Source organism: Lytechinus pictus, chromosome 1, assembly GCF_037042905.1.
Source record: "Lytechinus pictus isolate F3 Inbred chromosome 1, Lp3.0, whole genome shotgun sequence".
In the NCBI taxonomy this organism is placed as follows: Eukaryota; Metazoa; Echinodermata; class Echinoidea; order Temnopleuroida; family Toxopneustidae; genus Lytechinus; species Lytechinus pictus.
Window position 1 is genome coordinate 27,551,032 of NC_087245.1, and position 14,716 is coordinate 27,565,747.

General features: G+C 36.8%; 1 protein-coding gene across 1 annotated transcript in view; it reads left to right on the forward strand.

Moving 5' to 3' along the window:
* LOC129260381 (protein unc-45 homolog B-like) overlaps positions 1-11,803 on the forward strand; it is a 29,746-nt gene extending 17,943 nt beyond the window's left edge. Inside the window, exons 9-16 of the mRNA XM_054898371.2 lie at positions 223-385; positions 2,021-2,250; positions 2,760-2,901; positions 4,013-4,153; positions 5,089-5,204; positions 7,020-7,200; positions 9,006-9,121; positions 10,361-11,803. Coding sequence (XP_054754346.2) covers positions 223-385; positions 2,021-2,250; positions 2,760-2,901; positions 4,013-4,153; positions 5,089-5,204; positions 7,020-7,200; positions 9,006-9,121; positions 10,361-10,571 — 1,300 coding nt within the window. The 3' untranslated portion in view covers positions 10,572-11,803. The remainder of the gene's footprint in view (positions 1-222; positions 386-2,020; positions 2,251-2,759; positions 2,902-4,012; positions 4,154-5,088; positions 5,205-7,019; positions 7,201-9,005; positions 9,122-10,360) is intronic.
* Positions 11,804-14,716: the final 2,913 nt, after the last annotated feature.

The following is a 14,716-nucleotide window of genomic DNA, read 5'->3' on the forward strand; positions in this document are numbered from 1 at the left end:
ATAATTTTTATTGAAACAAATGTAAATTTGTTGTTTTCATTTTGCCCCAAACAAATTTGAGATTTTTACAGCACCCTTTGGGAGAGGATCACTCCATCCTACCCTGTAATGACAGAAATAAAATCATCATGAAATTGCAGCACATGTTGACCATGCATTCATATGGATTATGACCTTCACCCTATTGATAGCCATCTTATTGACATTTTATTTTCCTTGCAGTGAGAAATTCAATATAAATAGCATGGAGACAAACATGGAGGTACTGACGGCAATCTCGTCTCTGTTGCAAGGACCCACAGAGGTAGGCCAGAAACTCTTGGGCCGTGAGGGCGTCTTACAAGTCATGATTGCCATGGCAGCCAGCAACGATGTCATTCACCAGGTAGAAATTGAGTTTGCATCTATTCCTAATCATTACTTTGTTTTGTTAATGATAATGGTCTTTATTGATACATCATAAAACATTCGTAGCAGCCAAAGGCTGAAGTGCAAATGCTTGTACAAGGTAAAAATATTGACATATAAAAGTGACAAAAGTGCAAACAAACAAGATATATATGGATTAAAAAATACATATGAAATAGCTAGTCAATACAAAGGAAAGAGTGTTCTCCTTTCGACCTTGAAGAGGTAAAAAAAAAATGAGAGTGGCAATATGGAATTAGGTTGATCAATCAGCATAAGACATCAATAAGTATTTAACACACGTAGCACAGAGATAGTAAGAACAACAGGGGAAAAGAAATGTGTAACAATGGGCATAATCATTGAGTAGCATTGTGGATTATTGAATTATAAAGAGAACGATTAATCGATGTATAAGAATAAAAAGGCAGTAAACAAAGTCGAATGGAGCTCTGGACCATAATATTGAGTATTGGGCCATTGAAAATTTAAATTGTACATTCTACACGTAATCACGATTTTGTAACAAAAGTACAAGTCCTCCCCAGCAACAAGCTGACCCCGAACGGAAAGAGAACCGAAACAAGCATAACACTGAACATTCTAGCCGTTCCTCCTCTATCCATTCATATCAATTTGCAGCTGGAGCGGACATGACCTAATAGAAGAAAAAGAGATAGGGAGAATGGAAGGACAGAAAATTGAAAGAAAGAAAAAGACAATAGGAAAGAGAAAGTAAAGCTAGATTCAATGCCAACAATATTCAATTTTACATATAACAAGTAGGACGAGTCAAAAACCTTTAAAAATGTGGGAGATAAAATTGCAACTCGTACTTCTTACCAGTTTTACTTCTATGTGACTGCACTTAATACTGGATGTGTATGTACATGTACATAAAGCATTCAAATATCAATTCTACCATGCATAACTCTACTTCATAATCAAATTTCTCAAGTGTTGTGTTTACTGCAAGAGAGATGAAGAAGAAAAGAAGGAAAAGGAATGAGAAAAGAGGAGATGAGAAAGGAGATGGAAGAATATAGTACAGAGACAATGAAGATGGGTAGGGGTAGAAAAAGATGGCAGAGGGAAGATGTAGTAAATGAAGATGAGAGAAAGAGAGAGGGAGGAGAGGGCATGAGAAGGAAGGAGAGAGAGATGGAGAAATGAAGGACATGAAGAGTAACACTTGCTGACAACACTATACAATTACATGTACATGAGATCACACATTTTAATTCAGTAGTAAAAGCTTCTTATAACAGTAACATTTGAATCCTAGCAAAGAGGAGGAAAATTTCTTAAGGCTGAAGAGGACCTATTATGGTGGGGTTACACTCCCAACAAGTGAAAAGGGAGTTATGAAGATCAGTGTCAGTTGTTGGTCATATATCAGTTTGTTGAACCCCCATACAATATTTTTTTAAAATCTGTTTTGAATACTGCATACTTGTTTGCATGATGATGCAGAGTTAGAAGAGATAATTGCGATGAACGGATATAGGTGTATTGCCATAATGATTACAAATTGAATCTGTATAAGGGAGGGAATGACCTAAGAGACCGCTGTTCAAGCCTTCCAAATTCCTTTTCTCTGTTTCCTTGACAGAGAGTTGCTCTGGAAGCCATCATCAATGCTGCAGGGAAGAAGGAACACTGTACAGGGGTTCTCCAGAACGGGGTTACCATCATGAAAGACCTCTTTAAATCCCCTAATGACCACATCAAAGTGAGGGCCCTGGTGGGACTCTGCAAGCTGGGATCCGCAGGTGGGACCGACTTCAGCCTCAAGCCTCTCGCCGGTGGATCCATCATCAAACTCACGCAGCAAGTCAGAAAGTGAGTGTTATCATGTCATGCATTTTCTGAGAGGAGTCAATGTTGTTGGCTGTGGAATTCTCTTACCAAGGGTACCCAATTGATATGGAAATGATTTTATTTCATTATTTAAATAGCAGGAAATTATGTACCTAGAGTTCTAATATAGTCATGTTGCCAAACAAAAACCAAAAACATGTCATGATTTCAACCTATTTTGAATTGTCCATTTTGTCCCTATTTCAATTAAGTGGTGAACCCTTTAAATTGACTTCACCAATGGTTGTAAAATATGCTTGTGAGAGGAAAATCATGATTTCCATGTAATATGGATTGTAGTTGAATATTCTTTGGCCCATTTAAGAAAGAGTTTAACTTTGCAAATATGGTAACTACAACGGTAACAGGGCTCAGCAACCAATACAAAAAACTAAGGATTCTATGTAAGTTACAATTATAGCAAAGTTATCATAGTTGATGCTCTTAATAAAAAACGCCAGTTGATCGTAACATAAATTTTTTTTGTTCAGATTTTTGGTGAATTCCCAGAAAGACCATGACCTGAAGAAATGGGCAGCAGAGGCCCTGGCATACCTGTCACTAGATGCCGACGTCAAAGAATCCATCGTTGAAGATTCTGAAACATTGCAAGCTTTGATGGACCTCTCAAAGGTAATAGAATCTTTGCCGTTGCATGGAACTTGTTATCAATGAATATAAACTACTGTTAAAAGCTACTGAAATAGTGCTGTCTAATTGGTTAACCCATTGCCTACTGGAACCGGTTGTTCCTGTACCAAAAATGGGATTTGCAGAATTCAGTAGTCATTTGGTTAATGTCAAAAGCAAAAGAAATAAGATGGTCATTTGATGCCTTAGCAAATGTTGTGGTATGAATTCTATCAAGAATAGCAGTAATTTATTTATCATTCTAGTTTGTATAATCAGTATTGTAAATTATCTGTTTATAATTTTTTTTTGCCCAGATTCTTGTCACTGTGTGAACTTGTAATTGCAATGTTGTTATGTGCTGATAAATCAAAGAGAATTGAGAAATTATGCACGATAATCTCATTTCCACAGTTCTATTCAGTTTTGGAATTGATCATCTTGTGACATTTTCAATATGAATAAAGAAATCTATTTTAGGGGTCTATATACATAAAAAATAATAATGTCCCAATACTAAACTTTTGTTAAACATCATCAGCATCATCATCATCTGTCATCACCACCATCATCATCACAATCATTGCCATCATCACCATCATCATCACCACCATCTTTATCATCACCATCATCATCATCGTTGTAATAATGTAATTATTATCATCATCGTCATCACCATCATCATCATCATCATCATCACCACCAACACCACCTCCACCATCATCATCATCACCACCATCATCATCATCACCCTCATCATCATCATCATCATCATCATCGTTGTAATTATGTAATTATTATCACCCTCATCATCATCATCATCATCATCATCATCATCATCGTTATAATTATTATCACCCTCATCATCAATCGTCATCATTATCATCATAATCATCATCATTATCACCACCATCATTAGCAGCAGCAGCATCATCATCTTCATTGTCCCCATCATCATTTATCATCATCACCATCACCTCTACCATCATCATTGTCATCATCATCACCATCATCACCATCATCATCATCATCACCACCATCATCATCATTATAGATAATTTATAATTAATAAAACCATCGTTATCAATAATAAATCACCTGTCTCTTGTTTCAGACATCCGATAAGACAGTATTATATGGAGTGGTATCAACATTTGTGAATCTGACAAATTCCTACGATGTCCAGAAGCCTGAGCCCCAGCTGGTTGAGTTGGCTCGTTATGCTAAACAGCACATTCCTGAAGAACATCCAAAGGTCAGAGGTCAAAGTTTATATTCACATTGTAGAGCTGCATTTGAATCCTTTTGTTATATCATTGTTAAGATATTCAAACATGTATTTAATTTTTCAAAGACAGATTATCCACATGTCAGTCTGTAGTCAAATCAGTGTACTGTATATGGTCTAAAATGTTTGCACACCACTATGCGCATTATCCATTTATGGTTGCGATTGGATATAATGAGCAAAAAGAATAGGTGGTGCACTGTATTGTGAATCCACCAAATTGGTTGTGTAGTTGATGTGTGCATTTGCTTTCACATGATGAACACTATAATCAATCGTGAAGATCGCTCCTACATTCATCAGTTCCGCTTTGCGTGACCGGGCCCTTATATCCTTGACACTGTTGGAAGAACAGCTCTTACAAACCCATTTGTGTAAACTATTAAGCTCTTTCATCAATCAATTTTCATTACAATGCTCAACCACTTTATCAATTCAGTATTGATAGGTTTATTAATCATTCAAGTGGGCGGGGAGGGGGGAACAAATCCCTTTTGTACATGGGAAGGAAGTCACTTATCAGATTAAAGTCTGAATTCAGATCTTTTCAGCTTATTTCCACCATAGAAAACACCTTTTCCATACAGGAAAGGGGTCATTCTAGATGATTTTCAGATTTTTTTATTTTATCAAGCCTTAGTGCAATCCCTTCATGGGGTATTTTCTACTTCTTTCGAGTTCCCAAACAAAATTTTTGTTGGTCTACAACATTCTGTATAAAGTGAGCTCATATTTCTCTTTGACAACTTGCAATAGCTGTTTGTGACTGGTTGGGGGGGGGGGCAAACTGCCCTTTATTCCCAATGTATTAAAAACAATTCTTTCTTTCATGCTCATATTCGCAACTACAAATCCGAATATCCAAGTAATATATTTTTATATATTCCCAACCTCTTCTCCAGGATGCTACTGACTACATAGTTCAAAGAGTGAAGAAGCTTCTTAAAGCTGGCATTGTACCAGCACTGGTTGCGCTGTCCAAGACAGAGAGCGAAAATAGCCGAGAGCTCCTTAGCAGGTAAAGAATACAGATATGTTTACTTATCACTCATTGCCAATGTACATATATGAATTGTTTATTTAGTAAGTGCATTAAGGACGTTCCACAGTTATATTTGTGCGCATTATGATCTGCGCATAGTTTACACTCTGCGCGCTGACGTCACAATGGATGAACAGGTGATAATTAGCTGCGGGTAAGGGCTGATTTTTCTCATCTTCTGCACTTTAACTGCAGATCAAATGCATTATTTCATGAAGCTAAAAAATTGAATTATTCCATGGACCATTCAAAAAAATATTCTCTACAATTTCAAAATACTTTACTCTGCAGTGCTGCCAAGAGTCATGAATATTACCCCGAGTTTGAATAAATGGTAGAGTGGTTTTGATTTTTTCTTCACATAGATACTAAGCATTCGGCCCATTTTTGGTGTTTTAAAAAGCACATTCGCTCTAATGAAAATGCTGATAGTTTAAAAACAAGCACATGAACCCCTATTTTTTAATGTTTGTACCTCTTATGTTTACCTTCCTCTACAACTCTGCAAATTTTGGTGAAAATGACATGGATTTTGAATAAAGTGCAGCATTTATTGTACGTTTGTAGTTTGTTACTGAAATTTTACATTTTTTAGATTGGGATTTTGTTATCTTTTACGCCATTTTTAAGAACTGACAGTGCTGTTAAACTTAAAATTGTAAACAAATAGCACTATTAATAGATTCTCCATTCTAACGATACAATTAGTAACTCTCTTGCGAAATTTGATGACTTTTTCATGTATTTTAAATGAGTAATGGAGGTTTAAACTCATTGTAGTAATCTTGGGCGGTCTAAAAATGCCAAATTCTTTTGAATGCGCAATTCTTAAGAACATCAATTTGGGTGAACTTTGAAGCTCTATAGCAAAAAATCAAGCACATGGACCTATGTTAATTTTTGCATATTTCGAATATTAAGGTTCTAAAGTATCTATGTGCAAAGTTTGGTGAAAATGACATGGATTTCACTTTAACTGCGGAACGTCCTTAAATCTACTTTCTTACTCGCACTTGTTACTTTAGAGAAACAAACACTAATGTGTACCAGACCATGTACATGTACAGGCATCTATGGAAGATGATTTTATACGGTCCATGAACTGAGGTTAGAATAGATGAATATCAAGGCACAGTGAGATAAAGCTGGGCAAAATGGACACAATTTGTTGTTGTGTATCCATTTCATGCACTAAACCCAATGGAGAAATCTAAATGGACAAAATTTGCTGTTTCTAGCTGTTTTTCATAAGGCCTACCAACTGGCTATAATAAAGGGAGAGAAAATGGCTATGAAATAGCTATGAAACAGCAAGATGCTAAAAGGTTGACAGTTTCATACATATAGATTTGCATTGTATAGGATTTACCTTTGTAACCTTGTAATATTCTTGGAAAAGAGGATTAAAATGGACATACTGATGCTTTCCAACATGCTGTTATCAGAGTAAAATTGCATGAATGAATAGAACACTAGAACGACACAATATATAATGGGTCTGTAAAAGAATGTGGATGAGGAGCTGTGATTGGCTGCCAAGGTAAACATATTAATAGGCTTGTTAAATAGCCATTTATTAAAGCACTAGCAACTAAAGTAACGCAATAAATCTTACAAACCCCTTCTGGCAGCACAGAATGGGGTCAGTTAGATGATTGCTGCTTCGAGCGTTCAGTTCATTCATGTCACGTTGGAAAGCTTCAGTATGTCCATTATTAATGCTATTTCCAGTTTTGCCGACCAAACAATTATTTGTTCAACATTTATACCTTGTATATTGTCTTTGTACAGAGTGTACCTGGCCTTGGTGGAGGATGTGGACCACCGGGGTCTTGTCGTTCAGCAGGGTGGTGCCAAGGCACTGGTCCCATTGGCCATTGAAGGTACACTTGAAGGGAAAACAAGGGCTGCTCAGGCCCTTGCAAAGATCGGCATCACCATGAACCCAGAAGTTGCTTTCCCAGGACAAAGGGTAGGTTCTGTATGCCTTCACCCCAAGAGGTTCCAGAAGCACTTATTCGGGTAGGGAGGGAGGGGGGGGGGGGGTTTAAAGAGCTGCATCTTTTGAGCATGAATTGTGCAAGCGTAGGGACAGTGAATTTCTGTTTAAAAAAATAGCCTTTTCCGTTTCAGAAAATCTTAAATTCTGTCTTGGCATGGCAGAAAACGGAAATTCCGCTTCCCCATAGACTTTGTGTACATGAAAAAGTGACAATTGTGTTGCCCATTGAATAGCAATATCACAACACTTGCGCTGGTCAAAATTTGTATCTGCCACTGTACCAACAACGCAAAAGAATCCATTCTAATCGGATCTATACGGTTACACAAAATATTTTGACAAACACATTTAACATGAATACATCCTCACCTTTCACATTATTAGCATTATTTTACGGTTGAATGAAATTTCATTGATAATTTTGGGGGTTTTTGGACATCGTTTTCAGCAGTCAATGATTTTCGCCTATCCGCCATTTTGGATTTCAAAACCTCGATATTGTGCTAATTATCTTCGAATGTAGAGGGCAGCAACACACGACCGTGTTGTTCAAACGATGTTTGGATGTGAATTTTGTTTTTCGATTAGCCCATCCCGGCGCGGCCGGGTACGAGTACGTACGGGCGCAGGGGTTCGGTACAATCGAGTGTGATGAAGTCAAGTGCAGTCACGATGTGTAAATTGTCATGATTGTAGCGAAGTGAGAACATGTTTTCTGGGGTTTTGTGGCCATTTAATATTCATATTTTGTTGAGATTTGGAGTAATTTCTGTTGCTGTTCTGTGTATTTTGAGGAAGAATATGTTTTCCGTTTGAAATGCCACTTTCCGTTTCAAAAGGCCCTTTCCGTGAATTCCGTCCGTTTTCCGCGATCACGGAAAATCTCTGTCCCTACAAGCGGCCTTTCATTATGATTTTCATATTATTCATATGCAAAACAATGGGAAATTGCAGGAAAGCTGCAATGAATAAATGCATATCGACCTTATATGTAGCAGGATTTATGCTAAAAGATGTTGCACGGACCTGTGATGGGGTACCTAAAATGCATTATATGCATGTTTAATGGTTTATTCATACGTTGATTATAATTTAATATGTATGAATATGAATAAACTGGTAAAAGTAAAGCTAATAATTAGGATTTGTGGATACAGTTAAAGTCAAGTTCAAAGATTTAAGTTGATGGTAAGATAAAAGAGATTATTTATACTGATGAGGATTAGGGGAATTATCATATAAATGGTAAGTTTAAGAATAAGGGTAAGCGTAAAGGTGTCTTTTACTTACGAAGATAAAAATTAAGTTAAGGTTATGGTAAGGCTTCAAACCTCGCCAAAGCTAAGGTTGGAGTCAATGATAATGTGCATTTTTGTGTCTTCTTCAAATGTGTATGCTTTGCACCATACGAATAATGTATTTTCATTAAATAACGATCATCCTTTGACAAGCTTGCTGATCCGAACAATGATGATCATGATGAGAATGATAATGAAAATATTGATGATAATATAGGGTATTTGTATAGCGTACATATCTAACTTGATGGGTGCTCAACATGCTCTTGTATTACCCCAGCTAGGCTAGGCCACAAATTCCAGTGTTGTGTATGATTTATGTGTTTCATGTGTAAATTGAACAAGTGAATAAGGTTAATGGATAAGTCTGAGGAGGTGTCGGTGGTAATTGTTATCTGATTGCCATTTTTTTTACCTTCTTTATCCGCCTAAGATTCTTAAAAATAATTTTTGTATTGATAATTTTCTGCCTTTCAGCATCTGGAGGTAGTTCGTCCACTTGTCCAATTGCTTGATGTAGAGAATACAGGCTTACAGAACTTTGAAGCACTCATGGCTCTCACCAATCTATCTTCTATGAATGATTCAGTCAGGTAAATATAGAGCTTTGGTTTGGTTGGCTATCATTTATTTAAGGGTCCATTGATCATCTTTGCTTTTAATAGGTAGAATAAAAAAAAGATGAAAATCCATATTTTATTGTTTGAAATACAAATCTGAAATAAGAATACTCAGAATATTATTTTTGCCCAATTGATCGTGACCCGGCAGCCACTGTGCAGCGCCAGATCAAGAAAGCAATATCCCTTAAATATTGAATGCCAAACAGGGTAGCAGCAACTCCTATCTTTAACGTCTTTTGGTCAGATGCGGCCGGGGTCTCAATGCCCGACCTCCTGGTTGTGAGACAGACACTCTACCAACTGAGCCAACCTGTTAAGATTGCATAGAGCATCTTGTGGGACTTTGCAGATGATAAACTCAAGATATGTTGATTTTTAGTCCAAAAAACATTATCGCATGAGAGACAAATGCAAAGCCATTATGAAACCTTTTACCTGTTTTTGTTTGAGAAAAGGTGTGTGCCGTGTCAAGTAAAATACATGTGTTTACAGCGGCTAGCTAAAATGCATAAAAAAGCGTTCATCTTTGGTCAAAAGGTGCTATGCAGCTGTGTAGTAACAAGGCCTGTTCCATACTTGCTAAAAGAATAAATGCTGCCATTTGAGAAATGTAATTGTGAAGGCCCTGGGAACGTAGCTTGGGTCACAAAAATTATATCTGAGATAAATATACACAGCACAATCAAAATGCATATAATTTTTCTTTGCATTCATGATAAAAATAGCCTCTCTACAACCCCCCCCCCCCCTCCCCGACAAAGTAAGGTCCATGGAACAGTATTTCAAAATATTACTTGACATTGCTCTTTCAGAGTATTTTGCTACACAAGGACTCTAATTCCCCTTTTAAAAAATGAAGAATATGTAACCCATAATCAAGTGGGGGGGGGGGGGGAGTTAAATTGACCCCCAAACTAGTGTATGGCATTCTAATACCGGGGAGCATATCATGAAAGGATTTGTCAGATGTTTCATCCAACAAAGTCTGTTTTATCAGACAATTACCACAGTAACAGTAAGAAAATTTTGACTGTTAGAAAGTTGACAGATTGTCAACTTGTTACATGACAAATGTTGATCCTCACCCTAACCCTAACACTCCCCTGGCTTAATATATAATTGATTGAATAAGCCAGGTCAAATTCTTTCATATTTCAAGTGTTGACCCATGCATGTTTATCACCGTCTTATATGGTTTTCTTAACACAGGACCAGAATAATCAAGGAAACTGGTTTCTCCCAGATTGAGAATTACATGTTAGAAGAACATGATATGATCAAGAAGGCAGCTACGGAGTGCATGTGCAACCTCGTCCTCAATGAAGCTGTAAGTCATTTTTTTTTTATCCCATTGCTTATCAAACTATCTGCTTTTATTTTGTTTGGTTGTGTGTTTTTATTTCTGCATTCACATGCATAACATACAGACATATACAAGATAACATACATGTACCAAGGGAATATATAGTTGTAATATAAAGCATTCAAAATGAATGTAAAAAATATCAACAAAATGTATTTTTCATCAAAACAGGTTGGCAAGTTAAAGGAAGCAGAAGACCGCCATCATGAGGGATTAAGCTTGATAATGATGGCAGTCTTGTAAAAAGCTTTAAATAGCTTGGCTGCTGCAATACTGTAGATTACTTGTGTGTTTAAAATATTCCTTTAAGTATGTTTGCATTGGTCCAGTGAGGGTTGTTATTCATGCATGTGAGCTTCAACTAAAAAATTGATAAATCGTATATTATTAATTTGTGTGAGAGCCTCTTTTGAGTTTTATCTTGTATGAATGTATACAGTATGTTCTGACAATGTTACAGTGTGGATGATATGAAATTAAAAGATGTTTCAATTGATGTATTTCTTGATTTCGCGTGATCACATGTTTTGCATGAATGGGTATGCAATCAAACTGAAAAAAATGATACACGGTCCCAACTACATGTACACATGTCCTAATCCTACCGTTATTGTATATGCAAAGACAGAGATACTACGCACATACAGTCAAACTAGTGTGTTACAGGAGCAAATTTCAAAGCTTTGTTATAAATATTCTTTCAAAAACTCATTCTTTTTAAAGTGAAATACCAATTCTTGGAACCATGTAAGTTTAATCATAGTGTGATTCAAGCTTCTGTATTTCATTTTTTATTCATGTCAACAAGACTGAAATCATGGCAATGATAGAGGAATTATAAAAAAAAAATAGCAATAGAAATCAAACTTGAATTTTCATTAAGTACTTTTTGGGGGGCCATGAGATGGCTGACTGTGCTCAAATGCCCTTCTGCTTCCAAATATGTATTATATATTAGTTTACTTTGTTCTATGCAGGTACGAAAGTAGCAACAAAATAAGGCTTGTCAGCAGCAGTAGAGTGAAAGATTTGCTGCTTTCCCAAATATGTGCTTCTGATGTAGGTACAAAAGTAGCAGTAGAACGCAAGACCTGCTGCTTCCCAATTATGTGTTCCATATTCATTTATTTTTTTTTTGTGAAAGTAGCAGCGAACGACACTATTTATACGAGGCTAGTGGGCAGCATTTTGACTGCACATACATGTACACATGCAAGATTTGTCTTCATAACCGCCTTGGTGTCACAGATACATGTATGTAGGTGAGAGTATTTTATATGGCTATACACAAATAAAAAAAAAGTTACAAGTTAGATCGAGTTTTAATTCAAGAAGACAAATCGTCTAAACTTGTTAATTCAAACCAATATAAATCACACAATATAAAACAAATATAATAATATATAGGTTGACAACAAATGAGTCTGAAAATATGAAATAATTAGAGAGCTTAATTGATTATGTGCTTCTGAGGGTCTTCACTCCATAGCAGAGTATTAAATTTGTATTAAAAAAAATCTGTAGTGATGATCTTAACTTAATTAAAGTAAAAGATAACAGACCAGTTCATATGTTCTCGAAAACCGCGAATAAAATTCGTCATCTGAGACGTAGCTGGTCCTCGTAGATGGTAGACTTTGTGTCCGATGATGAAGTCCTTGTATCCAGTGCCGTTTGATCACAACCAATATTTCTTAAAAGCCAGCCTATGCATATACGGCTGCAAAATAATTACAGGGCAATAATAAGCAAGGGTATCAATGATTACAATTTCCAATGCCAGTCATTAAAAACAATATTTCCATTTCTAAAGCCTGGTCAAGTATAGTATTTATACAAGCACGGTATAATAAAATTCAGCAATACGAGTTTGAATAATTCCTTCCTTATACAGGTCAAATATAATAGCAACAATAACTATAAATCCAATGTCGGCAAAAAATCGCTTTAATACCAGACTTATAATTAAAGCTGTTTTGAAAATAACTAATCTTCAGACCTAAACCTTCTTATACAATTTCGATAGCAAGAAAATTTGTTTACAAAATAATGTGAAGAAAAAGAAATGACATACTTGGTTCCAAAATACAAAATGTCAGCCATTATAAAGTGTAATATAAAATGGCTTGGTACTTGGTACTTGGTACTTGGTTGTGGTTCCTCCAAAATACTCCTGATGGAATTTTAACTGGAGGTTGTGGTGGTTGAGGGTGGATTTAGGGAGTTTTTAGAATCGCAGCTTTAAATTTATCTGAGTCAGTTTGACATACCAGAGTAGGGTGGAGATCATTCCACGATGCAATTGTGCGGGGAAAGAAGGAGTTCTTGTACACATTGAGCCTGGAAGATGGTACTTCAAATTGGAAGGAATGTCCCCGTCTGTTCCTATTTGGTTTAGGTTTAGTGTTCGCTCGGGCGTCTATATCAAGTTTGCCATGTAACATTTTGAAGAAACAGCTTAAACGATGTGCTTCGCGTCTCTCTTGGAGAGAATTCCATTTGAGTGAGTTTAGAAGTTGGGTAACACTTGATTCTCTTTCATATGTATTTGTTACAAATCGGGCTGCTTGTCTCTGGACTCGTTCAAGGGAAGATATATTTTTGGATGTGTAAGGGTCCCAGGCAGCAACTGCATAATCCAGGTGTGGTCGAACAAGGGTAAGATAGAGTCTCTCTTTGACAGAAGTTGAGCAATGATGGAAATTTCGTCTAAGGAAGCTCAGGACTCCTATTGCTTTTGTTGTTGCAAGGTGAGTTTGGCTGTTCCATCGGAGATCATTTTGAATTACAACTCCGAGGTATTTGGTCTGCTTGCATTCGTCCAAGGTGACACCGAGGATATCATATGAAGCTTTACCTGGTTTCTTCTTTCTTGTAACACGCATTGATTCACATTTCTGGGGGTTGAAATTCATTCCCCAGGTTTGTGACCATTTAACCATTTCATCAATGTCCTTCTGAAGGATATCTGGGTCACTTGTTGATTTAATTGGGCGATACAGCAAACAGTCATCAGCAAATAATTTAGTAGTACTCCTAACTTTATCGTGAATATCGTTTATATAGAGCAAAAACAGATGTGGGCCGAGTACAGTACCCTGCGGCGTTCCACTAAGTACCGGCTGCCAATCAGAGTGTTTTCCATTTACACATACACGTTGGAGTCGTTGTGTAAGAAAGTTTGTTATCCATCTTTTAGTATTTGAGCGGATTCCATAAAAGTCCAATTTATAGAGCAGCTTTTGGTGGGGAATGACATCAAAAGCTTTCGAGAAATCAAGTGTTATCAAATCTGTTGCAATGTTCTGATCGAGATTCTTTGCCAAATCATTTATTGTTAAAATGAGCTGAGATTCACATGATCTATATCTCCTAAAGGCATGTTGGTTGTCGGCAAGAATGTTATTCTTGCTAATATGACTCATAAGGTTACTATCAATTATATGTTCTAACAATTTGCAGCATGTACTTGTGAGTGAAATGGGACGATAATTCGCTGGATCTGTAGTGGAACCCTTCTTGAACAGGGGAGTAATATTTGCTTTTCTCCAGTCAAGGGGAAGATCGCCAGAATTAAGTGATTGTTGAAAAATGAACTTCAGCATCGGGGCCAGTTCTTCTGCTGCTATCTTAAGAATTTGATTTTTTATTTGATCGGGACCAATCGCTTTGGACGTGTTTATATGAAGTAGTAATTTCTTGACCCCTTCAACATCAACTTGGATAGGTGGCATATCTGCATACGGACTTGGTGGTAGAACAGGGAACGATGAAGGTGTTGTTTCTTCCCTAGTAAAGATACTTTGGAATTGGTTGGCAAGAGTTCTAGCTTTCTCAATGTCCCCAGAAATGAGCTGGTTTTCTACTTTAAGCATCTGTACACCAGTGTTATCTGTCCGCCTAGATTTTATGTACCTCCAGAAGGCCTTAGGATTCTTATCTTCAAGGATTGAAGAAACGTGATGTCTGTGGGCGCTCCTGATGGTGCGATCAACGTGTTTCCTTACTGTAGTGAATTTGTCCCAGTCCTGTTGTGTGCCACTCCGCTTTGCACGAATATAAAACTTCTCTTTTTTATTACAGAGTCGTTTTAATTTCCCTGAGAACCATGGGGGACGCATATGACCTTTAACAGTCTTATGGGGAACATCCTCATTTACAATATCATTAAGTGAATCTTTAAACCAAGTCCAATTTTCTTC